Source organism: Mesoplodon densirostris, chromosome 2 (genome assembly GCF_025265405.1).
Source record: "Mesoplodon densirostris isolate mMesDen1 chromosome 2, mMesDen1 primary haplotype, whole genome shotgun sequence".
NCBI classification, from domain to species: domain Eukaryota; kingdom Metazoa; phylum Chordata; class Mammalia; order Artiodactyla; family Ziphiidae; genus Mesoplodon; species Mesoplodon densirostris.
Genome location: NC_082662.1, coordinates 166,601,370 through 166,628,119, shown reverse-complemented (window position 1 = coordinate 166,628,119; position 26,750 = coordinate 166,601,370). Strand labels below are relative to the sequence as shown.

The following is a 26,750-nucleotide window of genomic DNA, read 5'->3' as shown; positions in this document are numbered from 1 at the left end:
TTTTGTAAGAAACTGCCATACCTTTTTCCAGTATGGCTGAACCGTTTTATGTTCCCATCAGCCACGTATGAGTAATCCAGTTTCTCTGCATCATCAGCAGCACTTAGTGTTGCCACTGTTTTTTATTTTAGTAATTCTAATAAGTGTGTAGTGGTAACTCGTGGTTTAAATTTATAATTTCCCTAATGGTTAATTTTGAGCATCTTTTTATGTGCTTTTGTTTTTTTTAAACTATCTTTATATTTTCTTATTCTTTTTTTAATTGAAGTGTTGTATTTAATTGAAGTATTTTAAATTGAAGTATCAATTTTTAATTGAAGTTTTTTTTTTTTTTCCAGAAGATTCTTTTATTAAAACTGGGTGACGTCGGTAAGGGGACAATACAAAAAAAATTTTGGTCCATGAAAAAACATAATAATTCAGTTAATAAAAACAGTTATCTTCAGGGACACTGTGTAGGAGTGCTGAGCTTCCTTCTCATGGTTCCAGCCCCAGGAACAGAGGTTGTCTGTCCAGTGTCACTCTGGGGAGAACCTTTCAAGGGAGGAGTGGGATAATGACAGGAAGGGGAAGACGGGGAGAAAGTTCTGCTGTCCCCAGTGTGGGACAGTCAGGGATACGGGCTGGGGCATGTGCTCGCAGAAGCCTGAGGAGGGGGTGGGGAAGCAGGGGCTCTGTCAGTTCTGCGAGTTTAGAGCCCATGCTGAACGGGATTCCCCCTCTGTGCCCAGCTGTCTCCCACCCTGCTGTATTGAGTCTGCGAGCCTGGGCTATGCTAACTCAGGGGTGATACAACCTGGAAGAAGAATTTGAGGCTCTCCTGGAAAGATGCAAAACCATCTAAGTTGCAAGGGGCCAAGATCACAAGGTCCTGCTGCTACCTGAGGGGTCCGAAGCTTTGAGGGCAGGGGCTGGGGAGTCACAGTCCTGTGAGGCAGGGAGAGGGAAGAGTCACAGACCCAACTCAGAGCTATTCTCCAGCCCTAGGCGCTTTCACTCCTCAGTGCCCTGGAAGTCACCAGTGGGTGTCAACTGGGCAGACAAGGGACAGGAAGACAGGGATGGCCCAGGGCTTTTACCCGATTGATTTTTAGGCCTGTTTCTCCATGAAAGGATGGGGGAGGCAGGGTGGAATGAATGAATGAGTCACACCTCCAAGCAACAGCAGGAAGGAACAGCCTCTGCTGGCAATGACAGTACCCTAGGTGAGGGCCCTTGGGGCTCTGACAGGGAAAGGCAAGATTCCCCCACTCAAATGCCCTGGGTTAGGACAGATAGGAGGGAATCCTAAAAAGCAGCTACAGGGAGTGTGGTGAGAGGGAGCAATACTAAGAGAACAAACTCCAATACTGATGTGGACCCCCTACGAGGGAGTAAGAGAAGCACTGAGACAACAGGCCACTCCAGAGGGCCGCGGACTGACCTGGGGCTCGGTGGAGCCCAAGAACCAGGAGTCCTTTAGTGCTAGAGGGCAACAAGTGAAGGGAGAGTTTACTCTAAACCTGTGGAGGGAGGGGAGGGAACTGGATTCTGTTATCAGGAAAGCCAAGATCAACCAGCTTATAGAGGGCCCCCAGGCCTGAGTCTCGAAGAAGGGGCTAAAGCTCCCAACTCCTGGGTCTCTGAAGGGCAGGATCAGTGTAGCTGGTCCCCTTGAAGACCACTTGGCCTCAGGCCCAATCCATTCAATGCACTGATTACCACTACGGGTTCTCTCTTTAATACTATCTAGAGGTCCTATGCAGACCAGGGGAGGGTACAGGCACATGGGAACTTTGTGGGGCAAAGGGAAGCTGGGGGTAGGAAGGGATGGGGTGGGAGAAGAGGGCAACAGGTATCATGTGAGACCCTCCTCATTCTGGTGTTGTCCTAGAGCCAACAGCATCCCCTGGAAGGCCCCAAGCAAGACCAAGGCAGGTGCTATGAGGCAGGCAGCACAGGGCCCAAATAAAGAAATCGGTGCAGCCAAATCAGGGCTGTGGGAGAAGCCCTATGTATTTCGGATTCCCAGGGCTTGCTCTAATTCTTGTCGTCTCTGCTGCACCTTGGAGTAGAAGTATCGGCACACGGCCTCCTGTGCCCAAGGCTGGAAGTAGAACTCAGCTCAGCGCTCTTCCTCCGGGTTACCCACCACATCAGTCATGGTCTTGAGGTCCCGGCACTGGGACTGAAGCCAGTCATTGATGAAACCCTGAGGGTCTCTGGCAAAGCTCAGCATGAACTCTCGCTGGGTCTTCAGCTGATTGATAGTTTCTATGGTCTCATGGATCTTGTTGTCTAGAGTAGCAATCTCCTGCTGGCTGGCAGTAGACAGCAGAAAAGAATTCATCTGGGTCTTCAAGGTATCATCCACTTCCACATCAATGTCATAACAAGCTGTCTTTTTCTGATCATTCGGGTCAACACTGATGACATGATTAATGATGATGGGCTCTGGTGGCATAAGCAAGGCGTGGAGCCGTTGGGGGATCTCTGAAAACTTCATACGTTGAGACTCAAAGATCTGCTGGAGGTACTTGTCACAGATGACAAACTCCCGCTCATGTGGGTCCTGGAGCTTATGCGTCTTAATATATTGCCACAGTGCTTGAATGATCACTGGACGGGTCTGGGTGTGGATGCCCAGCAGCCGAGCCAGACGAGGGTCTAATTTAAACTGAGGAGGCTGGTAATCCAGCATCAGCAGGACAGTACACCGTACATTCACGTCTCCTGGCCGCTTCACCTGGAAGCCATCTGTCTCCTGGGTAGTGGCGGTCCTGTGCCATTCCACCAGATGGTTATCTGGCCCATACCGGTCTTTGTCCAGTTCGATCACCAAGGACTTAAAAAAAGAAGAGAACTTCCTCTTTTGTTTGGTGGCATCATATTTGGACAAGGCTGAATCCTCCAGGAGCCGTCCTTCTACCCGAAGCTCCCAGGAAGCCACCGTCCCTTCCCCATCCTCGACATCTGACTTAGCCGGATTGAAAGTGTTAGAAATGAAAATTCGCAGCTTCCGTTTTTGCTTGATGGGACGTTTCAAGGCCTCCTGGATATCTAGCCGTTTCCTCATGATAGTCTGATCCAGTTTCCTTTCAAAAGCCAAGAGATCCATATAGGCCTGGGATTCTGGTACCAGTTCACGAATCCTTTGAGGTAGAATTTTGTCAGCCATCTTCTTTTTCTTTGCATTGTGGTTCTGATTTTGGACCGCCTGCTGCTGGACCTGCTGGATCTGCTGAGGCGCAGGTCTCTTGCGGGACTGGTCCATCCCTGACTGGGCCAGGCCAGGTCGGACTGAAGGGTTCCCCCCATAGCCAGGGGGTCCCATGGAAGGTCCCTGAGGTGTCATTCGGCTGCCTGGTAGCATACCTGCTCTCGGATAGGCCGCTCCGGGCATCGGGGAGCGGTACAGCCCTTGACCTGGCGCCAGGCCCATTCGCACGGGAGGCCCTGGAGTCCCGCCCGGACCCAGGGCAGCCGCCGCGCCCGCCCCTCCTGAGGCTCCGGCGCCGCCGCTCAGAGCCTCCATCTGGAAACCCGCCCAGGCCGCCATCTTTCCCGAAGCCGCTGCTGCAGCTGCACAAAGAACCGGAACCGGAACTCCCCCCGCCCCCCGCGTGCCCTGCGCGCCCGTCCGTCCGCCCGGCCGGTCCGCCCGGCCAGCCAGCCGGCACGGGAGGCGCGGGGCAGCGAGACTGTGGGCTAGAGCGGGGGGAGACAAGCGGAAAAGGCGTGTTAATTGAAGTATTTAATTTAGTTCCAGGTGCTCAACACAGTGATTCGATATTTCTGTACACTACAAAATAATCACCATGGTCAGTATAGTTACTATCTGTCACCATACAAAGTTATTACAATATTATTGACTATTTCCTATGCTGTACATTTCATTGATGTGACTCATTTATTTTGTAATTGGAAGTTTGTACCTCTTAATCTCCTTCAACTATTCCCCCCAACCCCTTCCCTTTAGGCAACCGCCTGTTTGTTCTCTGTATCTATGAGTCTGTTTGTGTTCTGTTACGTTGGTTCATTTGTTTTGTTTGTTCTCTGTATCTATGAGTCTGTTCCTCTTCTGTTACGTTTGCTCATTTGTTTTGTTTTTAAGATTTCACATGTAAGTGAAATCATATGATATTTGTGTTTGTCTCTCTGACTTATTTCACTTGACGTAATATCCTCCGGGTCCATCCACGTTGTTGTAAATGGCAAGATTTCATCCTTTTCATGGCTGAGTAGTATTCCATTGCATATATATGCACCACAGCTTTTTTTATCCATTCATCTGTTGATGGACAGTTAGGTTGCTTCCACATCTTGGCTACTGTAAATAATGCTACAATGAACATAGGGGCGCATATATTGTTTCGAATTAATGCTTTTGTTTTCTTCTGGAAATTACCTAGGAGTGGAATCACTGGATAGTACAATAGTTCTCTTTTTAGTTTTTTGAGAAACCTCCATACTGTTTTCCATAGTGACTGTACCAATTTGCATTCCCACCAGCAGTGCATGAGGGTTTCCTTTCCTTCACATCCTCTCCCACACTTGTTATTTGTTTTTTTGATAATAGCCTTTCTGACAGGTGTGAGGTGATAGCTCATTGTGGTTTTGATTTGCATTTGCATGATGTTTAGGGATGTTGAGCATTTTTTCATGTGCGCATTGGCCATCTGTATGTCTTCCTTGCAAAAATGTCTGTTCAGGTCTTCTGCCCATTTTGTAATTGGGTTTTTAATTAATTAATTAATTGGCTGCATCGGGTCTTCGTTGCTCTGTATGGGCTTTCTCTAGTTGAGGTGAGTGGGGGCTACTCTTCATTGCGGCGCATGGGCTTCTCATTGCAGATCATGGGCTCCAGGTGCGTGGGTTTCAGTAGTTGTGGCACACAGGCTCAGTAGTTGTGGCTTGCAGGCTCTAGAGCGCAGGCTCAGTAGTTGTGGTGCACGGACCTAGCTGCTCTGCAGCATGTGGGATCTTCCTGGACCAGGGATTGAACCCATGTCCCCCACACTGGCAGGTGGATTCTTTTTTTTTTTTGAGGTACACAGGCCTCTCACTGTTGTGGCCTCTCCCATTGCGGAGCACAGGCTCCGGACGCACAGGCTCAGCGGCCATGGCTCACGGGCCCAGCCGCTCCGTGGCATGTGGGATCTTCCTGGACCGGGGCATGAACCCGGTGTCCCCTGCATCGGAAGGCAGACTCTCAACCACTGCGTCACCAGGGAAGCCCGACTTGCTAGTATTTTGTTGAGGATTTTTGCATGTGTGTTCATCAGTGATACTCACCTGTAATTTCCTTTTTTTTGTGTGTTTTTTTTTTTTTTTTGGTATCAGGGTGCTGCTGGCTTTATAGAATGAGTTCAGAAGTCCTTCCTCTTTAGTTTTTTTGAATAGTTTGAGGATAGGTATTAGCTCTTCTTTAAATGGTAGAATTTACCTGTGAGGCTGTCTGGTCCTGGACTTTTGCTTATTCTTAGTTTTTTGGTTATTGACTCAATTTCATTACTGGTAATTGGTCTGTTCAAGTTTTCTATTTTTTCCTGATTCAGTCTTGGGAGATTGTACATTTCTAGGAGTTTGTCGGTTTCTTTTAGGTTGTCCATTTTATTGGTGCATAGTTTTTCATAGTAATTTTTTATGATCCTTTGTATTTCTCCTTTTTCATTTCTGATTTTATTGATTTGGGCCCTCTCTTTGTTTCTTGATGTGTGTAGCTAAAGGTTTATCAATTTGGTCTATCTTTTCAAAGAACCAGCTCTTAATTTCATTGGTCTTTTCTATTGATCTTTTAGTTTTTATTTCACTTATTTTGCTGTTGACTATTTCTTCCCTTTTGCTAACTGTGGGTTTTGTTTGTTATTTTTCTAGTAGCTTTAGGTGTAAAGTTAGGTTGTTTGAGATTTTTCTTGTTTCCTGAGCTAGGCTTGTATTGTTATAAACTTCTCTCTTAGAACTGCTTGTGCTAAGTCCCATAGATTTTGGATCAGTGTGTTTCCATTTTCATTTGTTTCCAGGTATTTTTGGATTTTCTCTTTGATTTCATCAGTGATCCATTGGTTGTTTAGTAGCATGTTGTTTAGCCTCCATGGGTTTTTTTGTGTCTGCAGTTTCTCTCTTTATAGTTGATTTCTAGGCTCACAGTGTTATGGTCAGAAAAGATGTTTGGTATGATTTCAGTCTTAAGAAGATTTATTGAGACTTGCTTTGTGGCCCAGCTTGTGCTCTATCCTTGAGATGTTCCATGTGTACTTGAGAAGAATGTGTATTCTGTTGCTTTTTTTTTTTTTTTTTTTTTTTTTTTTTTTTTTTTTTTTTTTTTTTTTTTTTGCGGTATGCGGGCCTCTCACTGTTGTGGCCTCCCCCGTTGCGGAGCACAGGCTCCGGACGCGCAGGCTCCGGACGCGCAGGCTCAGCGGCCATGGCTCACGGGCCCAGCCGCTCCGCGGCATATGGGATCCTCCCAGACCGGGGCACGAACCCGTATCCCCTGCATCGGCAGGCGGACTCTCAACCACTTGCGCCACCAGGGAGGCCCTATTCTGTTGCTTTTTAATGGAACGTTCTTTCTATATCTATTAAGTTCATCTGATTTGATTTTTTTTTCATTTACTGAGGTAAGATACACAGAACATTTATCTTAACCATTTTGTAAAATGTTTATTTATTTATTTATTTATTTATTTGGCTGCATCGGGTCTTAGTTGTGGAATGTGGGATCTTTTGTTGTGGCATGTGGGCTCTAGAGTGTGTGAGCTCTAGAGCACGTGGGCTCAGTAGTTTTGGTACGTGGGGATCTCTAGTTGTGGCACGTGGGCCCCATAGCACGTGGGCTCAGTAGCTGTGGCATGTGAGCTCTCTAGTTGTGGTGCATGGGTCTAGAGAGTGCAGGCTTAGTTGCCTCATGGCATGTGGGATTTTAGTTCCCCAACCAGGGATTGAACCTGCGTCCCCTGTATTGGGAGGCGGATTCTTAACCATTGGAACACTAGGGAAGTCCCTGATATGTTGTTTAAAGTTAGTGTTTCCTTATTGATTTTCTGTCTGGATGATCTATCCATTGATGTAAGTGGAGTGTTAAAGTCCCCTAGTAGTAGTATGTTACTGTCAACTTCTTTATGTTTGTTAATATTTGGTTTATGTATTTATGTGCTCCTATGTTAGGTGCAAATATATTTACAATTGTTATATCTTCTTTTTTTTTGGCTGTGCCGTGCAGCTTGTGGGATAAGTACACTCCCCTCAGGTCACCAGAGTTGTATGACCTAGGGGTGCCCCCTGTGTGGGCTGTGTGGGCTCTTTTGTTGTGGTGGGGCTGATTGCTGTGGCACTCTCGTACATGGGGCTGGCTCCCAGCCCACTTGGCTGTGGGGCCCTGCATAGTGCAGAGGCTTCTAGCTGCTTGTGGCTGGGGCCAGGTCCTTGTATGGCTGACTGTGCAGTGCAGGAGTCCTGGGCTGATGCTGGCCAGCTGGCAGGTAAGGCCAGGTCCCAACGCAGCTGGTTGTTGGTGCTCGGAGGGGTCCTGCCATCTTTATATTTTCAGTGGCGTGTATTTTCATATCTCTCACTGTTGTGTCTCACTGTTTTTCACTGTTGTTTTTTGAGACTTATTTATATAGTTTAGGTATTAGTCCTTCGTCAGATATGCAGTTTGCAAATACTTTCTCCCAGTGTGTAGTTTGTCTTTTTCTTCTTTTCATAGAGTCTTTTGCAGAGTAAAGGTTTTTAACTTTGGAGAGGTCCAGTTTATCAGTTTTTTTCTTTTATGGATTATGCTTTTGGTCTGATGTCTAAACACTCTTAACTTAACCCTAGGTCCTGGAGATTACCTCCTATGTTTTTTCCCTGAAGTTTTATAGTCTTATATTTTTACGTTTAAGTCCAGGGTCCATTTTGTGTTAATTTTTATATGAGGTATGTGATTTACCTTGAAGTTCATTTTTGTGCTTATGAATGTCCACTTGCCCTAGCACCATTTGTTTAAAAGTCTGTATTTTCTCCATTGAATTGCTTTTGCACCTTTATTAAAAATCATTTGGGCACATTTTTGTGTATCTAATTGGTGTTCTCTATTCTCTTGCATTGATCTGTGTATCTGTCCCTTTGTAAATACCATACTGTTTTGCTTACTGTAGCTATATAGTAAGTTTTTACATCAAGTTGAGTGACGTTTTCTCCCCTCAATAATTCTTTTTCAAAATTGTTTTAGCTCTTCTATGTCTTTTGCCTTTTTATATGAATTTTAGAGTAAGGTTGTCCTTATCTCCAAAATACCTTGCTGGGATTTTGATAGGAATTGCATTGGACTCACATATCAGTTTGGGAAGGACTGACATCTTTACTGTGTTGAGTCTTCTGATCCATAAACACAGTACATCACTCCAGTTATTTAGTTCTTTGGTTTCTTTCATCAGCATTTTATAATTATCAGGATACACATCTTCAGCATATTTTGTTATATTTATGTCTAAATATTTAATTTTCTTCTGAGCAATTATTAATGTATTTTTTTAAAATAAATATTTATTTATTTATTTATGGCTGAGTTGGGTCTTTGTTGCTGCGTGCAGGCTTTATCCAGTTGCAGCGAGCGGGGGGTACTCTTCGTTGTGGTGCGCGGGCTTTTCATTGTGGTGGCTTCTCTTGTTGCAGAGCACGGTCTCTAGGCGTGTGGGCTTCAGTAATGTGGCTCGCAGGCTCTAGAGCGCAGGCTGAGCAGTTGTGGCGCATGGGCTTAGTTGCTCCACGGCATATGGAATCTTCCCGGACCAGGGCTCAAACCCATGTCTCCTGCATTGGCAGGCGGATTCTTAACCACTGTGCCACCAGGGAAGCCCAAATGTATTGTGTTTAAGTTCACCTTCTACCCATTCATTGTTAGTATGTAACAGTGTGATTTTTTTTTGTTTGTTGATCTTATATGCTGTGATCTTGTAAAACTTACTTATTAATTCTCAGAGGTTTCTGGGTATATTCCAGGAGATTTTCTCTGTGGAAAATCATGTCATCTTTCAATAGGGACTGTTTTATTTCTTCCTTTCCAAACTATGTGTCTTTTTTTTTTTTCCTTAACAATTCCAATGTCTAAAACTTCCAGGACTGTGTTTAGTAATAGTGGTGAGAGTGGACTTCCTTGTATTGTCCTGATTTTAAGTGGGAAGCATTCAGTGTTTCACCATGAAATATGATATATTTTAGGTCTTTTATTGGTGCTTATTACCAGATTGAGGAAGTTTCCCTCTGTTGCTAGTTTGCTGAAAATGTTAATCATGAAAGAGTTCAGTCAAAGAAGCAGAATTACTAGGAGATATACAAACATACACTCAAAGATGTGTTACTGGTATTTGACTTTGTGTAGTTGTGGGAACTCATTAAATTGTCTCTGTAAAGTTGTTTTCTTCATGTCTTTTGCTGGGGCTTGACATCCTCAGGACAGACAGTTGGGAAAGGATGATGGTAAATTGGGGATAGGAAGGACAAGCCTGAACCCATGAAAACATAAGATCTATGCCAGTTCTCACTGCCTTATAGATGTCTTATAGTCTTATAGATGTAGGTGTTTTTTTAGGAGAAACTGGTACCCTTTGTCATGGACCGAAACACAAATTGGCCTAGTATTCCAAGAACCTAAAAGAGGATCTGTGGGTAGGCAGGACGGTTATAGGCCTAGTTGCTCCCCATTCTAATGAGGTGAGCCAGACAAGTAACAATGTATATAAACAATATAAGCATCAATAAAAATCAGTATTGCTGTTGCTTTACTTCCACCCACCAATCTTGTGCAAATATGACTGGTAATTCAAGTAACATGAAACATACAGGGGAAAAATTCTGGGAAACATGGTTCGTTGTGAGTTGACACATTTCAAAGCCACCACACTTAACTGCTGCTTGTTGTTCATTGTAAGGCTCTTGGTAGGGATGGGAGCGGGATTCCTGTCCCTCCCTTAAGGATAGGCAGTTTATACTTCTTTCCTTTCCTGAAAGCAGTTGCCTTTGCCTGAAGTGGATGTGAGGGTTTCCTGCCTCTCCCTTAAAGCTAGTGGACCTTTGCTGAGGCTCTTTTTAGCTAGGCCTTCCCCAGTGGCTTAAGACTTTGCTTCCCATGAGAGAAGGGCCTGAAAAGTGACTGGAGTTTCCTTTCTAAGTCTTACTGGACAGGGACTCTCTCCGGCTTCCTGTTGTTTTCAGTGTTTCTTATGAGTACTTGGGGGAGGCTCATGGAAAAGAGCTGGTGACTGAATGTAGATTCTCTCTGTGCCTAGGATCCTAGAGATTCTAAACTGTGTCTCTAGCCCACATTTGGCCTTTAAACATTCATTTGAGTTTTTACTGTTTTCTTCTTACACATTTTGATTGCAGTCACCTCTTTGTCCTGTTCTTTGTCAAAGGTAAAACAGTTTTGTGTTCTTTCTCTCCTCAGAGTTTGTTACACTTTAATTTTCAGTTCTCCTGGTTATCTGGCAAGATATCTTGGGAGCCAAAGAAGATTATGTCAAGGAGACAGCATTTACCTATGACAGCTAATGCTATGAGGTTATGAAAAATGTGCCTTGAAAGAGACCATTGAATTTATTGATACCCCACGATTTCTGAGAACAAAACCAATGAATAGGAGGGGGCAAAACAGACAGTTCAGGAAAAGGAAGACCTGACAATGAGCTAGAGATGGCAGCGTTTGTAGTTGACTAGGAAGTTTGGCCTTAAAGAGAAGTTGCTCAAAGGGGCAATAGAGTCAAGTAAAGTGAAAAGTTTTGTTAAAGTGCTGTTCCGTCTCTGTTTCTCAGTACCAGTAGCCTTATTCTTTTCTCTTAACCAGTTGAAGTTACCCCAACTCCTTAATGAAGTCATTTTTAAAAAATCATTTTCTCTCGGGACTTCCCTGGTGGTCCAGTGGTTAGACTCCGCACTCCCAGTGCAGGGGGCACGGATTTGTTCCCTGGTCGGGGAACTAAGATCCCACGTGCTACACGGTGTGGCCTAAAAACAAAAACAAAAACAAACAAAAAAATCATTTTCTCTCTTTTCAGACATTATTAACTTAGAACAATCCCACGTGTACATACGGAGAGAACAAATCTTAAGTGTCTATAGTAGGTCAGTCACATCTATGAGTTTTGCATATGCTACTTAATTTATTCCAGACAATAAGCCTGTAAAGTTGATGGTATTATTCCCATCAAATATAAAATTTTTACAAATGTAGAACTAAGGCCCTGTGATGTTAAGTTTTGCCCAGTGTATGTGTAGTATGTTCCAAGTTAGATTTAAGCCTAACATTTCTTGTCCCAAGCATCTCAGTCTAATAACAGAGATAGGTACTTGAATAAATAAGTTATGAAGCTGTTTCATAAGTTACAGAGCCATTAAAAATGAGCAGTATGTCTATATTTATTGCCAGTGTGAAAGATGTACACCTTGTATTATTGAGTGGAAACACGTTGAAGAACAGAATCAGTATTATGAGCCTGTTCATTTATTCACTGATTCAGGAATGTATATTGAGTGCCTCCTTTGTCTTAGGCACTGTTCTAGGCACTTAGGATACTTGAGTGAACAAAAGAGTGTTTTTTTTATGGAGCTTACAATCTATTAATATAGAATAGAATGTAAAAGAGACAGAATTAAATGAGGCAGCTTGCGCTGCAAGAAAGTCTTGGAGAGAAAGGCTCAGTGATAGGTAAATTCATCCATAACAAATAGGTAATTGTTGGGAGACAGTTCTCCACGTCTCTTTTGTATTTCTGCACATCTTGTGAGCAGAGGCACTGGCTGCTTTGTTCTAGACTCTCTTTTCAGGGAACAGACTTGGGAGATATAATAGCTCCCTGTGGAGCAGAGGGCAGATTTATTTATTGTCCAGAATAATAAAGATAATGTCTTCCTTTGGGACAAAGGTTAGGCAGATTTGCTTGATATAAGATTTGCGTTCCTTCAGTTCAGGGTTCCCCAGCTGTGATTCAAACCCATTGCATGTGCAGTATCCCCCCAGACCCCTCTGCATTGCCCTGTGGGAATTGGGGGACAAGGGGAACCAATGTGAACCTGAAGCTCATTCTCCTTGAGGAGTAAAATCCTTTGCCTCTGACTCAGAAGTCCTGTGTCTTCTGCTAGCATCCATGAAATGGTGGCAGGTAGCTTGTTAGCTTGCAAGTAGGCCAGACTCATCACAGTTCTTGATAACAGGCATGAGTTTATTTTTATTTGAGAGGACTCAGTTTTTTTTTTTTAAACTTATCATTCTTATTTTTATCCTAGCTTTCAGCTCCTATTTCTTGGTGTAGTGCATTTAATTACCAAAAGGGTAGAAGAGGTTTATACTAGGTTGTTCAGAAGCCCATTTTATGGAATGTGGGGCAATACAATTTTTTTTAAAAAAATTATTTATTTATTTATTTATTTATGGCTGTGTTGGGTCTTCGTTGCTGCATGCAGGCTTTTCTCTAGTTGTGGTGAGCAGGGGCTACTCTTCGTTGTGGTGCGTGGGCTTCTCATTGTGGTGGCTTCTCTTGTTGCAGAGCATGGGCTCTAGGCACGTGGGTTTCAGTAGTTGTGGCACGCGGACTTCAGTAGTTGTGGTTCGCGGGCTCTAGAGCGCAGGTTCAGTAGTTGTGGCGCACGGGCTTAGTTGCTCCGCGGCATGTGGGATCTTCCCGGACCAGGGTTCAAACCTGGGTCCCCTGCATTGGCAGGCAGATACTTAACCACTGGGCCACCAGGGAAGCCCAGTACAATCATTTTGATCTCCTAAGTCACATATAAACATATCATTTAGGAGCTGTCTTGTCTCTGTCGTGTCTCAGTGCATGTTTTTATGTACAAGTTCATATGTAAGAATTCTTGCTCAAATTACTCACTTTGTCTTCTATTCTCTCATGTTGCACTACCATTTTCTCTAGTTGGAAATGGCTAGAGCCATGTTTTCAAGCCCAGATTTTAAAAATTTGGAAAAAAATTTTTAATACTTTTTTCTTAGCATTTTATGAATTTTAATTAGTCATGTTATTAATTTGAATACTTTTTTCCTTAACTCTTAATTTATAACTCAGTAGGATTGCCATACCTGCTGATGGACAAAAGGAAAAGATTAAAAAAATTTTTTTCTGTTTACTAGTTAGCATCTTTTTAAAACTGAAAATCAGATTTGAAAAGTTAATTATATATAGTATAACCTAATTCATGAAAATACTTTGCTGAATTTCTGCAGGTTGTTTCATTCCAATAAGTTTAGGAACCATACCCTACCCGAACACACACAAAATCTTTAACCCACGTGTTCATATATTATCTAGCCATCTTACCAGTTACAGGCAAGGACAGAGAAAACAGTCTGGCTTCAAGACGATCTTGCTCTTTACGTTGAATGCAAGAAAACATAATAGAGTCCCTTGTGACAGTATATAGAGAGCATAGTCAAATTTAATTTTGAAATCTCATCAGCCTGATTACTTAGCTAATTACTGTTCTTTGTCATATATTCGGCTTCCTTTCATTACAGCTTCTGAATAAACATGAAGCTTTTTCGTCCATTTTTGGTAAAGATGATTCATTTCTTAAAGAAACATAATTTCCCTTTTTCAAAGGAGGAATTTATTGTATTTTTGAAGTATTATAACGTTTCTGCTATTGATGGATATTTAGGCTGATTTAATTTTTTTGCTCTCACATTTCATCACTGTGAAATGAACTTTTAAGTATTTTAGCATTTCTGAAATTGAGATGTGTTTAAAAATAGGTGGCATCTTCGAAAACACTGTTTGCCACCCTTTTTAAAATTGAAAATCCTATTCCCCACCTCCAGTCTTCTCGTATCCCCTTTCTCTGCTTTATTTTTCCATATAGTGTTTTTACCAAGTCACGTATTGTTTATTTTCTTTAATTAAGCTAACTAGAGTCAGGGATCGTTTTCTCTTTTATTTTACCATTGTATCCCTAGCTCCTAGAACACGACCTGGAATGGAGTAAGTACGCAATATATTTGTTGAATGAATGGATGAATGAAGGGAACATTTAAGTGTTTATTGTGGTTCCAGATACTATGCTAAGCCCTTTCTCTCCTTGCATCACTTAATAACCACATGAGGTAGGTAGGTACTCTAATGAGGAAACTAGGGCTAAGGAGGAGTTAATTTGCCCAGTGTCACTCAGCCTGTAAATGGAGGAATTAAAATTAGAGCTTGACTCTACCTCATGACAGTTCCTAGGCTCTTAACAGTGTTACACTTGTCTAAGCAATAAATTGTATGATTTATTTAGTTCTTTCTTTTTAAACAGGAAGAAGAGAATTTATCCAAAGATTAAAACTTGAAGCAACCCTGAATGTGCATGATGGCTGTGTAAGTAATAGTTAATTCTCAACTATGAAGGACTTTAATACTAAGTGTTCAGATGTTTGAGGAACTGCCCCAGTCCTCCCAAAAGAGATTGGACTAAGTATAAGAAAATGGGAGAATTAAGTTTTACATTAAAACGTAAAAGTATACTTTGAATTTAGGAAAGCATATGGGAGATTTTTTAAAGAATGATGAGTTTTCTAACATTAGCCAAAGGTTTTCATCTCTTTCACTCTATTGGTACTGCTTTTGTGACAGTCACTAGTGATCTTCATGTCTCCAAATCTAGTGGTCACTTCTCAGAAACTTTAGATGTTGGTTGAATACATTTTCTTTTTTGAAATATTTATTCTCTTGGATTCTGCTAACACCACGCTCTCTTGGTTTTCTTTCTATCTCATTGACTTGTTGCATCTTCTCCGTCTTCTTCCCTGACTCCTCCACTTCTCCACCTTCAAATGTTGGATGTACCAACATCCTATCTTGGTTCCTCCCACCCTGTTTTCTCTTCACTTTTCTAAGTGATTTTGTTTAGTCCCATGGCTGAAAAACATGACTTCCAACTTTCCACTTCTTCCCAGAACTCCAGATTTATATATATAACTCTCTAGTTAACATTCCCAGTTGCATGTCTAATAGCACCCCAAATTTAACAGGGTCAAAACAAAACTTTTGTAAGGTTTTGTTAGAAAAACTTCGAACATTGGACTTCCCTTGTGGCGCAGTGATTAAGAATCCTCCTGCCAATGCAAGGGACATGGATTCAAGCTGTGGTCTGGGAAGATCCCATATGCCGCAGAGCAACTAAGCCTGTGTGTGACAACTACTGAGCCTGGGCTCTAGACCCCGTGAGCCACAACTACTAAGCTCGTGTGCCACAACTACTGAAGCCCATGTGCCTAGAGCCCATGCTATGCAACAAGAGAAGCCACCACAGTGAGAAGCCCACATGCAGCAACGAAGACCAAACGCAGCCAAAAATAAATGAGTGAATGAATAAATAAATAATTTTATTTATTTATTAATTAAAAAAACTTTAATCATGCTTTTCATATACTCAGGACCTGGATTTAGCAGTTAATCAAGATTTTGGCACATTTTCTTTTTCCATTTCATTTTTTTTCTCCTCTTTGCTGAAGTATTTTAAAGCAGATCTCAGATGTGAAATCATTTCACCTCTGTATGTAAGCTAAAAGTAATGGACAATTTTTTATGTAATCAAAATGGCATTATATAATTTAACAAGATAGTATATTTTTGGTATCATCTAATACACAGTCCATAGTCAAATTTCCCCCATTGTTTAAAAATCTCTCTTTTTTTTTTAAAACATTCTTTGGAGTGTAATTGTTTTACAATGTGTTAATTTCTGCTGTACAAAACAATGAATCAGCTATATGTATACATATATCCCCATATCCCCTCCCTCTTGAGCCTCCCTCCCACCCTCCCTATTGCACCCCTCTAGGTCATCGCAAAGCATCGAGCTGATTTCCCTGTGCTATGCAGCAGCTTCCCACTAGCCATCCATTGCCCATTTGGTAGTGTATATATGTCAGTGCTACTCTCTCACTTCGTCCCAGCTTCCCCTTCCCACTCTGTGTCCTCAAGTCTGTTCTCTACGTTTGCGTCTTTATTCCTGTCCTCCCACTAGGTTTTAGATTGCTTATATGTGCGTTAGCATATGGTATTTGTTTTTCTCTTTCTGACTTACTTCACTCTGTATGACAGGCTCTAGGTCCATCCACCTCATTACAAATAACTCAATTTTGTTCCTTTTTATGGCTGAGTAATATTCCATCGTATATAGGTGCCACATCTTTATCCATTCATCTGTCAGTGGACATTTAGGTTGCTTCCATGTCTTGGCTATTGTAAATGGTGGTGCAGTGAACTTTGTGGTACATGAGTCTTTTTGAATTATGGTTTTCTCAGGGTATATGCCCAGTAGTGGGATTGCTGGGTCATTAGGTAGTTCTATTTTCAGTGTTTTAAGGAAGCTCCATACTGTTCTCCATAGTGGCTATATCAATTTACATTCCCACCAACAGTGCAGGAGGGTTCCCTTTTCTCCACACCCTCTCCAGCATTTATTGTTTGTAGATTTCTTGATGATGGCCATTCTGACCGGTGTGAGGTGATACCTCATTGTGGTTTTGATTTGCATTTCTCTAATTATTAGTGATGTTGAACGTCTTTTCATGTGTTTGTTGACAATCTGTATGTCTACTTTGGAGAAATGTTTGTTTAGGTCTTCCACCCATTTTTGGATTGGGTTGTTTGTTCTTTTGTTACTGAGATGCATAAGCTGCTTGTATGTTATGGAGATTAATCTTTTATCCATTGCTTTGTTTGCAAATATTTTCTCCAGTTCGGAGGTTTGTCTTTTTCTCTTGTTTATGTTTTCCTTTGCTGTGCAAAAGCTTTTAAGGTTCATTAGGTCCCATTTGTTTATTTTTGATTTTATTTCCATTAATCTAAGAGGCGAGTCAAAAAGGATCTTGCTGTGATTTATGTCATAGAGTGTTCTGCCTATGTTTTCTTCTAAGAGTTTTATAGTGTCTGGTCTTACATTTAGGTCTTTAATCCATTTTGAGTTTATTTTTGCGTATGGTGTTAGGAAGTGTTCTAATTTCATTCTTTTACCTGTAGCTGTCCGGTTTTCCCAGAACCACTTATTGAAGAAGCTGTCTTTTCTCCATTGTATATTCTTGCCTCCTTTGTCAAAGGTAAGGTGACCATATGTGTGTGGGTTTATCTCTGGGCTTTCTATCCTATTCCATTGATTGATATACTGTTTTTGTGCCAGTACCATACTGTCTTGATTACTGTAGCTTTGTAGTATAGTCTGAAGTGAGGGAGCCTGATTCCTTCAGCTCTCTTTTCTTTCTCAAGATTGCTTTGGCTATATGGGGTCTTTTGTGTTTCCATGCAAATTGTAAAATTTTTTATTCTAGTTCATTGAAGAATGCCATTGGTAGTTTGATAGGGATTGCACTGAATCTATAGATTGCTTTGAGTAATATAGTCATTTTCACAATATTGATTCTTCTAATCCAAGAACATGGTATATCTTTCCATCTGTTTGTATGGTCTTTAATGTCTTTCATCAGTGTCTTATAGATTTCAGCGTACAGGTCTTTTGCCTCCTTAGGTAGATTATTCCTAGGTATTTTACTCTTTTTGTTGCAGTGGTAAATGGGATTGTTTCCATAATTTCTGTTTCTGATTTTTTGTTTTTAGTGTGTAGGAATGCAACAGATTTCTGTGCATTAATTTTGTATCCTGCTACTTTACCAAATTCATCGATCAGCTCTAGTAGTTTTCTGGTGTCATCTTTAGGATTTTCTATGTATAGATCATGTCATCTGCAAACAGTGACACTTTTTCTTCTTTTCCAATTTAGATTCCTTTTATATCTTCTCTGACTGCCATGGTTAATACTTCCAAAACTATGTTGAATAATAGTGGTGAAAGTGGGCAACCTTGTCTTGTTCCTGATCTTAGAGGAAATGCTTTCAATTTTTCACCATTGAGAATGATGTTGGCTGTGAGTTTGTCATATATGGCTTTTATTATGTTGAGGTAGGTTCTCTCTATGCCCACTTTCTGGAGAGTTTTTATCACAAATGGGTGTTGAATTTTTTCAAAAGCTTTTTGTGCATCTATTGAGATGATCATATGGTTTTTCTCCTTCAATTTGTTAATATGGTGTACCACATTGATTGTTTTGCATATAGTGAAGAATCCTTGAATTCCTGGGATAAACCCCACTTGATCATGGTGTATGATCCTTTTAATGTGCTGTTGGATTCTGTTTGCTAGTATTTTGTTGAGGATTTTTGCATCTGTGTTCGTCAGTGATATTGGCCTGTAGTTTTCTTTTTCTGTGATATCTTTGTCTGGTTTTGGTATCAGGGTGATGGTGGCCTCATAGAATGAGTTTGGGAGTGTTCCTCCCTCTGCTGTATATTGGAAGAGTATTAGAAAGGTAGATGTTCACTCTTCTCTAAATGTTTGTTAGAATTCGCCTGTGAAGCCATGTGGCCCTGGGCTTTTTGTTTGTTGAAAGATTTTTAATCACAGTTTCAATTTCAGTGCTTGTGAATGGTCTGTTCATACTTTCTAGGCCTTCCTGGTTCAGTCTTGGAAGATTGTACTTTTCTAAGAATTTGTCCATTTCTTCCAGGTTGTCCGTTTTATTGGCATAGAGTTGCTTTTAGTAATCTGTCATGCTCCTTTGTATTTCTGCAGTGTCAGTTGTTACTTCTCCTTTTTCATTTCTGATTCTGTTGATTTGAGTCTTCTCCCTTTTTTCCTGATGAGTTTAATGGTTTATCAATTTTGTTTATCTTCTCAAAGAACCAGCTTTTAGTTTTATTGATCTTTGCTATTGTTTCCTTCATTTCTTTTTCATTTATTTCTGATCTGATCTTTATGATTTCTTTCCTTCTGCTAACTTAGGGTTTTTTTTTTTGTTCTTCTTTCTCTGATTGCTTTAAGGTGTAAGGTTAGGTTGTTTATTTGAGATTTTTCTTGTTTTTTGAGGTAGGATTGTATTGCTATAAACTTCCCTCTTAGAACTGCTTTTGCTGCATCCCATAGGTTTTAGGTCATTGTGTTTTCATTGTCATTTGTTTCTAGGTATTTATTTGATTTCTTCTTTGATTTCTTGTGTGATCTCTTAGTTGTTTAGTAGCATATTGTTTAACCTCCATATGTTTTCATTTTTACAGTTTTTTTTCCCTGTAATTGATAGCTAGTCTCATAGTGTTGTGGTCCAAAGAGGTACTTGATTGGCAGGCAGATTCTTAACCAGTGCACCACCAGGGAAGTCCCTGGAATCTGTATTCTGATCAACACTTTAGGTGATTTTAATCTAGGTGATCTGTGGATCATACTTTGGAAAACAGTGCTATAGCTACTAATTGAAAACATGAGACTAGAAAGAGCACATGGAAAGAAATTGCAAACTGAAAAGAGGGTCTAGGCCTTAACTCTAAGGATTCAAACACTTAAAACTTAAGCAAAGAGGGGAAAAGTATCTAAAGTCCTATCCTCCAAAATGTTATCTTTTTCCTGTTCACAGTTGTGGTATTATAATTATGCTGTAAATACACTTTAGGTATCAATATATGTTATTTATTTTAAACCTTAGCACCACTCTTGAGGTTCCCCTGATGCTCATGGTTAAAAATGGATCATAACAAAAAGAAATAGACATGTACTGCCCTTACTCTGTTCTTGTCCTCCTTAAGCCGCCTCTTTTAATCATGTTTTATTTCAGATCTTCTGGTAATTTCTTTCATTTCTGTGTGATAGTGTTATGTTGGTCTTTCTTGAAGTGTCAACTTTGGGTGTTGTCCATTGATTTCCTGCTATGATAGAAGAGGAATTAACTAATTTATACAGTTTTCTAAGATGTAGGCTTCTCAAAAATTTTGTTACTGTTCTCAGTCTCTCCAGCTGTCGCTTTAATTTTAAACAACATACTTAAGCATCTTTTTGTTTTTCTGTCATTCATAGACAGTATTTCTTGAATCCCCATTCTGTAAAATATATTTAAGGCTTTCACCCTTCTTCCACCTTCCTATCTCTATTTCACACCCTTTTCAGCTATATATGCTTTTGTATTGTCAATGTTCATTTCATTTGCCTCCTGTTCTGTAGCCATTTTTATTTTCTGAAATTTGTCAATGTATTTATTCTAAAAGTCAAAATATAGTAAGCAGTGTTAATGTCTTATACATATGTATATGTCTTAGTTTTCGTTAAGCTCTTCACAATAAGGAGAGAATAGGAAGAAAATTATATAATATATCATCTGTTTTATAGATGAGCGCACTCAGCTGCTCAAAACTCTCTAGTGGGTTTCTGGCTTACGTATAGTAAATCCAAAGGCCTTATTGCTTCAGAGACCCTACGTGATTTGACACTTGCCTTCTTTTCCATTTCATCCCTTACTGTATTCCCTGTTATACGTATTTGTTTTAGTCATACTCATCTTTTTGCTGTTTCTTTAAATGCACCTAGTACACCTCTGTCTTATGCATTTTGTTTTTTGCCTAGAACTTTCTTCCTCACATATCTTTGAAGCTTACCTCGTCATTTCATTTAGCTCTGTTAACCTATCAGAGACGCTTTTCCTGACCACCCTAATAGCTCCCCACTCCTCATCAGTATCTTCCTCTTTTTTCTGTTTTTTTCCACCATAATACGGACATTATAATTATACATTTATTTATTTGTTCATATTCTGCACACCTGCCTCCCTCTACTCTAGCACTCTGGTCACCAAATATATCTTCATAAATTTATTTTCTTTGTCTAGTGTCGAGGGGAGCGCCTACCACTTATTTGGCACTTATGAAGTGTTTATCGAAGAGACAAAAGCATGTGTTATGTATTGGATTTTATGTCTTTCTTTAAGGAACTAAGGTCAAGTCTTTCTCCTTACTCAAAGGAGAATTTTCTAGTTTTAATTTCAGATGGATTCTTGCATAATGTATAACTGCCTTTGTATTCTGAAGTTTTTACAAGCTGTGGATTCTGTATCTTTCCAGTTTTGAATTTACTTTCAGGTTTTACTGAGTATTTTCTCAAATATTTTTCTAAGGATGAGTGGAACATAAACTTTTCTTACAAGCTTAAAGATATCTTTTCTGCTTGCATACTAAAAAAATTTTTGTCCTTATTTTTATTTTGCATTTTTTAAAGCAGGTGATGCCTTCTCATGGTACAAAAATAAACTATATAAAAAATACACATTGAGGGACTTCCCTGGTGGTCCAGTGGTTAAGAATCCAACTTCTGATGCACGGGATGTGGGTTCGATCCCTGGTAGGGGGACTAGGATCCCACATGCCATGGGGCACCTAAGCCCACGTGCCACAACTACTGAGCCCACGTGCTGTAGAGCCTGTGTGCTACAACTAGAAAGCCTGCATGCTGCAACTACTGAGCCCACGTGCCACAACTAGCGAGCCTGTGCACCACAACTACTGAGCCTGTGTGCTCTAGAGCCTGCACGCCACAACTAGAGAGAAGCCCGTGCGCCACAATGAAAGATCCTGTGTACTACAATGAAGATCTTGCATTCCGCAACTAGACCAAACACAGCCAAAATAAATACAATAAATTAACAACAAAAAAGTATACATTGGGAAGTGTGGCTTTCACTCCTGTTCCTGTCTTCCCCATTTTTTTCTGTTCCCTAAAACACATAACCACTTGTTTTAGTTTCATGGGTATCCTTCTACTCTATTTTTCCCCCATCTTTATTGATAATGTACATATATAAATGTATAAGTTTAATGTGTAAAATGTAATGATTTGATACACATATATATTGCAAAATGATTACCACAATAAGCTTAGTTAACACATTTATCACTTCACATAATTTCCATTTTGTTGTTGTGGTGGTGGTGGTGGTGGTGGTGGTGAGAACATTTAGGATTTACTTTCTTAGCATCTTTCAAGTATACAGCACAGTATTGCTACCTGTAAACACCATGCTGTACATTAGATCCCAGAACTTACTCACCTTATAACTGGTAGTTTATACTTTTTGAACATCTCATTTCCTCCACCTTCCAGCCTCTGGCAACCACCAGTCTACTCTCTGTTTCTATGAGTTGAGCGTGCTTAGATTCCACATATAAGTGATATCATACAGTGTTTGTCATTCTTTATCTCACCCTCAGCATTCATCCACATCGTTGCAAACGTCAGGATTTCCTTCAATTTTATGGCTGAAGAATATTCCATTGTGTGCATGGGTGTGTGTGTTTATCATATTTATCCATTCATCCATTGACAAATACCTAGGTTCTTTTCGTGTCTTGGGTATTGTAAATAACGACACAATGAATGTGGGGTACCGCAGATATCTCTTCAAGATAATATTTTAATTGCCTTCAAATATATACCCCAAATTGGGATTGCTGGATTATATGGTAGTTCTAGTTTAAATTTTTTGAGGAACCTCCATAGTGTTTCCCGTAGTTGCTGTATTTCCCTTCCCACCAGTGGTGCACAAGGGTTCCCTTTTCTCCACGTCCTTACCAGCACTTCTTATCTCTTATATTTTTGATAATAGCCATTCTAATAGGTCTGAGATGGTATCTCATTGTGTTTTTTTTGTTGTTGTTGTTGTCCATGCTGTGCAGCTCGTGGGATTGAACCTGGGCCACAGCAGTGAAAGCACCGAGTTCTGACTACTGGACTTCCAGGGTCCTCCCTCATTTGTGGCTTTGATTTGCATTTTTCTGATGATTAGTGATGTTGAGCACTGTTTCATGTACTTTTTGGCCATTTGTATGTCTTCTTTAGAAAAATGTTTTTCAGGTCTTTGCCCATTTTTAAATTAGACTATTTGGAGTTTTTTTGCGATTGAGTTGTATGAGTTCCTTGTATATTTTGGATGCTAATCCCTTATCAAATATAAGGTTTGCATATATTTTTCTTCTCTTCTGTAGGTTGCCTCTTAATTTTGTTGGTTGTTTCTGTTGCTGTACAGAGCTTTTAAGTTTGATGTAGTATCACTTGTTGATTTTTGCTTTTGTTACTTGTGTTTTTGCTGTTATGTCCAAAAAATCATTGCCAAGATCAAAGTCGGGGAGCTTTTCACTATGTTTTTTTTCTAGGAATTTTATCGCCTTCAAGTCTTATCTTAAGGCTTTAATCCACTTCAAGTTAATTTTATTTATTCTGCATGTGAACATCCAGTTTTCCCAACAACATTTAGTGAAGAGACTGTTCTTTCCCCATTGGGTAGTCTATGCTCCTTTGTTGTAAATTGATTGACCAAATATGCATGGGTTATTTTCTGGGCTCTCTATTCTGTTTCATTGAACTGTGTGTCTGTTCCTAAGCCAATACCATACTGTTTTGATTAACATAACTTTGTAGTATAGTTTGAAGTCAAGAAGTTTGATGCCTTCAGCTTTGTTTTTCGTTTTCAATATTGCTCTGGCTATTTGGGGTCTTTTGTTGTTCCATACAAATTTTTTTTTTAAGATTTCTTTATTGAAAACTTTTACTATGCTAATACGTGTTGTGAATGATCATAAGATACATTTAACATACAGTGTTTCCCATACTTAGTTTTCCCCACGGCTCTTCCTTTGGTAAGCATCTCCTGGAAGTATGGTTGCTCACAACACACTTTTGGAAAAGCAAAATTAATCTCGCTGTCAGGGCAGGTGTTTCAGTTGATTGTTTTTACCCAAATGAAGGCTGTAGATTTTCTCCTGATGAGGTTCTTTGGTTAGCCTTCACCAGCTTGCCATAATGATTTCTATTTTATATGTATATATGTCAATCCCAATCTCCTAGTTCATCCCACCATACCCCCCTGAACTTCCCCCCTTGGTGTCCATATGTTTGTTCTCTACATCTGTGTCTCTATTTTTGCCTTGCAAGCTGGTTCACCTGTACTGTTTTTCTAGATTCCACATATATGCGTTAATATATATTTGTTTTTCTCTTTCTGACTTACTTCACTCTGTATGACAGTCTCTGGCTCCATCCACGCCTCTACAAATGACCCAATTTCATTCTTTTTTATGGCTGAGTAACATTCCATTGTATATATATACCACATCTTCTTTATCCATTCGTCTGTCGATGGGCATTTAGGTTGCTTCCATGACCTGGCTGTTGTAAATAGTGCTTCAGTGAACATTGCGGTGCATTTGTCTTTTTGAAATATGATTTTCCCTGGGTACATGCCCAGTAGTGGGATTGCTGGATCATATGGTAATTCGATTTTTAGTTTTTTAAGGAACTGCCATACTGTTCTCCATAGTGGCTGTATCAATTTACATACCCACCAACAGTGCCGGAGGGTTCTCTTTTCTCCACACCGTCTCCAGCATTTGTTGTTTGTAGATTTTCTGATGATGCCCATTCTAACCGGTGTGAGGTGATACCTCATTGTAGTTTTGATTTGCATTTCTCTAATAATTCATGATATTGAGCAGCTTTTCATGTGTCTCTTGGCCATCTGTATGTCTTCTTTGGAGAAATGTCTATTTAGGTCTTCTGCCCATTTTTTAATTGGGTTGTTTGTTTTTTTAATATTGAGTTGCATGAGCTTTTTATATATTTTGGAGATTAATCCTTTGTCTGTTGATTTGTTTGCAAATATTTTCTCCCATTCTGAGAGTTGTCTTTTCATCTTTTTTATAGTTTTCCTTTGCTGTGCAAAAGCTTTTAAGTTTCATTAGGTCCCATTTATTTTTGTTTTTATTTCCATCACTCTAGGAGGTGAGTCAAAAAAGATCTTGCTGTGATTTATGTCAAAGAGTGTTTTTCCAATGTTTTCCTCTAAGAGTTTTATAGCGTCTGGTCTTACGTTTAGGTCTTTAATCCATTTTGAGTTTATTTTTGTGTATGGTGTTAGGGAGTGTTCTAATTTCATTCCTTTCCATATAGCTGTCCAGTTTTCCCAGCACCACTTATTGAAGAGACTGTCTTTTCTCCATTGTATATCCTTGCCTCCTTTGTCATAGATTAGTTGACCATATGTGTGTGGGTTTATCTCTGGGCTTTCTGTCCTGTTCCCTTGATCTATATTTCTGTTTTTGTTCCAGTGCCATATTGTCTTGATTACTGTAGCTCTGTAGTATAGTATGAGGTGAGGGAGTATGATTCCTCTAGTTCTATTTTTTTCCCTCAAGATTGCTTTAGCTATTCGGGGTCTTTTGTGTCTCCATACAAATTTTAAGATTTTTTGTTCTAGTTCTGTAAAAAATGCCATTAGTAATTTGATAGGGATTGCATTGAATCTGCAGATTGCTTTGAGTAATATAGTCATTTTCACAATATTGGTTCTTCCAATCCAAGAACATGGTATATCTCTCCGTTTGTGTCATCTTTGATTTCTTTCATCAGTGTCTGATAGTTTTCTAAGTACAGGTCTTTTGTCTCCTTAGGTAGGTTTATTCCTAGGTATTTTATTCTTTTGTGGCAGTGGTGAATGGGAGTGTTTCCTTAATTTCTCTTTCAGATTTTTCATCATTAGTGTCTAGGAATGCAAGAGATTTTTGTGCATTAATTTTGTATCCCGAAACTTTACCAGATTCATTGATTAGCTCTAGTAGTTTTATGGTGGCATCTTTAGGATTATCTATATTTAGTATCATCTCATCTGCAAACAGTGACAGTCTTACTACTTCTTTTCCAATTTGCATTCCTTTTCTTTCTTTTTCTTCTCTCATTGCCATGGCTAGGACTTTCAAAACTGTGTTGAATAATACTGGCGAGAGTGAACATCCTTGTTTTCTTCCTGATCTTAGAGGAAATGCTTTCAATCTTTCACCATTGAGAATGATGTTGGCTGTGGGTTTGTCGTATATGGCCTTTATTATGTTGAGGTAGTTTCCCTGTATGCCCACTTTCTGGAGAGTTTTTATCATAAATGGGTGTTGAATTTTGTCAAAAGCTTTTTCTGCATCTACTGAGATGATCATATGGTTTTTGTTTTTTGTTTTTGTTTTATTTTTTGCATTACGCGGGCCTCTCACTGTTGTGGCCTCTCCTATTGCGGAGCACAGGCTCCGGATGCGCAGACTCAGCGCCATGGCTCACGGGCCCAGCCACTCCGCGGCATGTGGGACCATCCCGGACCGGGGCACGAACCTGTGTCCCCTGCATCGGCAGGCGGGCTCTCAACCACTGCGCCACCAGAGAACCCCGATCATATGGTTTTTATTCTTCAGTTTGTTAATATGGTGTATCACATTGATTGATTTGCATATATCAAAGAATCCTTGCATCCCTGGGATAAATTCCACTTGATCATGGTGTATGATCCTTTCAGTGTGTTGTTGGATTCTGTTTCCTAGTATTTTGTTGAGGATTCTTGCATCTATGTTCATCAGTGATATTGGTCTGTAATATTTTTTGTAGTATCTTTGTCTTGTTTTGGTATCAGTGTGATGGTGGCCTCATAGAATGAGTTTGGGAGTGTTCCTTCTTCTGCAGTTTTTTTGGAAGAGTTGAGAAGGATGAGTGTTAGCTCTTCTCTGAATGTTTGAGAGAATTCTGTGAAGGGGTCTGGTCCTGGACTTTTGTGTGTTTGAAGATTTTTCATCACAGTTTCAGTTTCAGTGCTTGTTATTGATCAGTTCATATTTTCTATTTCTTCCTCATTCAGTCTTGGAAGGTTATACCTTTCTAATAATTCGTCTGTTTCTTCCAGGTTGTCCATTTTATTGGCATATATTGCTTATAGTAACCTTATGATGCTTTGTATTTCTGTGGTGTCCGTTGTAACTTCTCCTTTTTCATTTCTAATTTTATTGATTTGAGTCTGGCTAAATGTTTTTCAATTTTGTTTATATTCTCAAAAAAACAGCTTTTAGGTTTATTGATCCTTGCTATTGTTTTCTTTGTTTCTATTTCATTTATTTCTGCTCCGAT

The 26,750-nt window shown here is 40.1% G+C and overlaps 2 protein-coding genes across 9 annotated transcripts in view; one reads left to right on the top strand and one right to left on the bottom strand.

Annotated features, from left to right (window-relative positions):
- DCAF6 (DDB1 and CUL4 associated factor 6) overlaps positions 1-26,750 on the top strand; it is a 165,299-nt gene that overhangs the window by 8,774 nt on the left and 129,775 nt on the right. For all 8 annotated transcript variants that reach the window (XM_060091305.1, XM_060091308.1, XM_060091304.1 and 5 more), the window contains exon 2: positions 14,263-14,324. In XM_060091305.1, coding sequence (XP_059947288.1) covers positions 14,263-14,324 — 62 coding nt within the window. The remainder of the gene's footprint in view (positions 1-14,262; positions 14,325-26,750) is intronic.
- On the bottom strand, positions 1,710-3,538 carry LOC132483321 (SWI/SNF-related matrix-associated actin-dependent regulator of chromatin subfamily D member 1-like). Its single transcript, XM_060088608.1, has one exon. It carries the CDS (start codon positions 3,536-3,538, stop codon positions 2,105-2,107), a length of 1,434 nt encoding a protein of 477 aa, XP_059944591.1. The 3' UTR covers positions 1,710-2,104.

What these genes read in the sequence shown, in the direction of transcription:
- LOC132483321 (XM_060088608.1), bottom strand. Translation starts at nt 3,538, where the DNA reads ATGGCGGCCTGGGCGGGTTTCCAGATGGAGGCTCTGAGCGGCGGCGCC.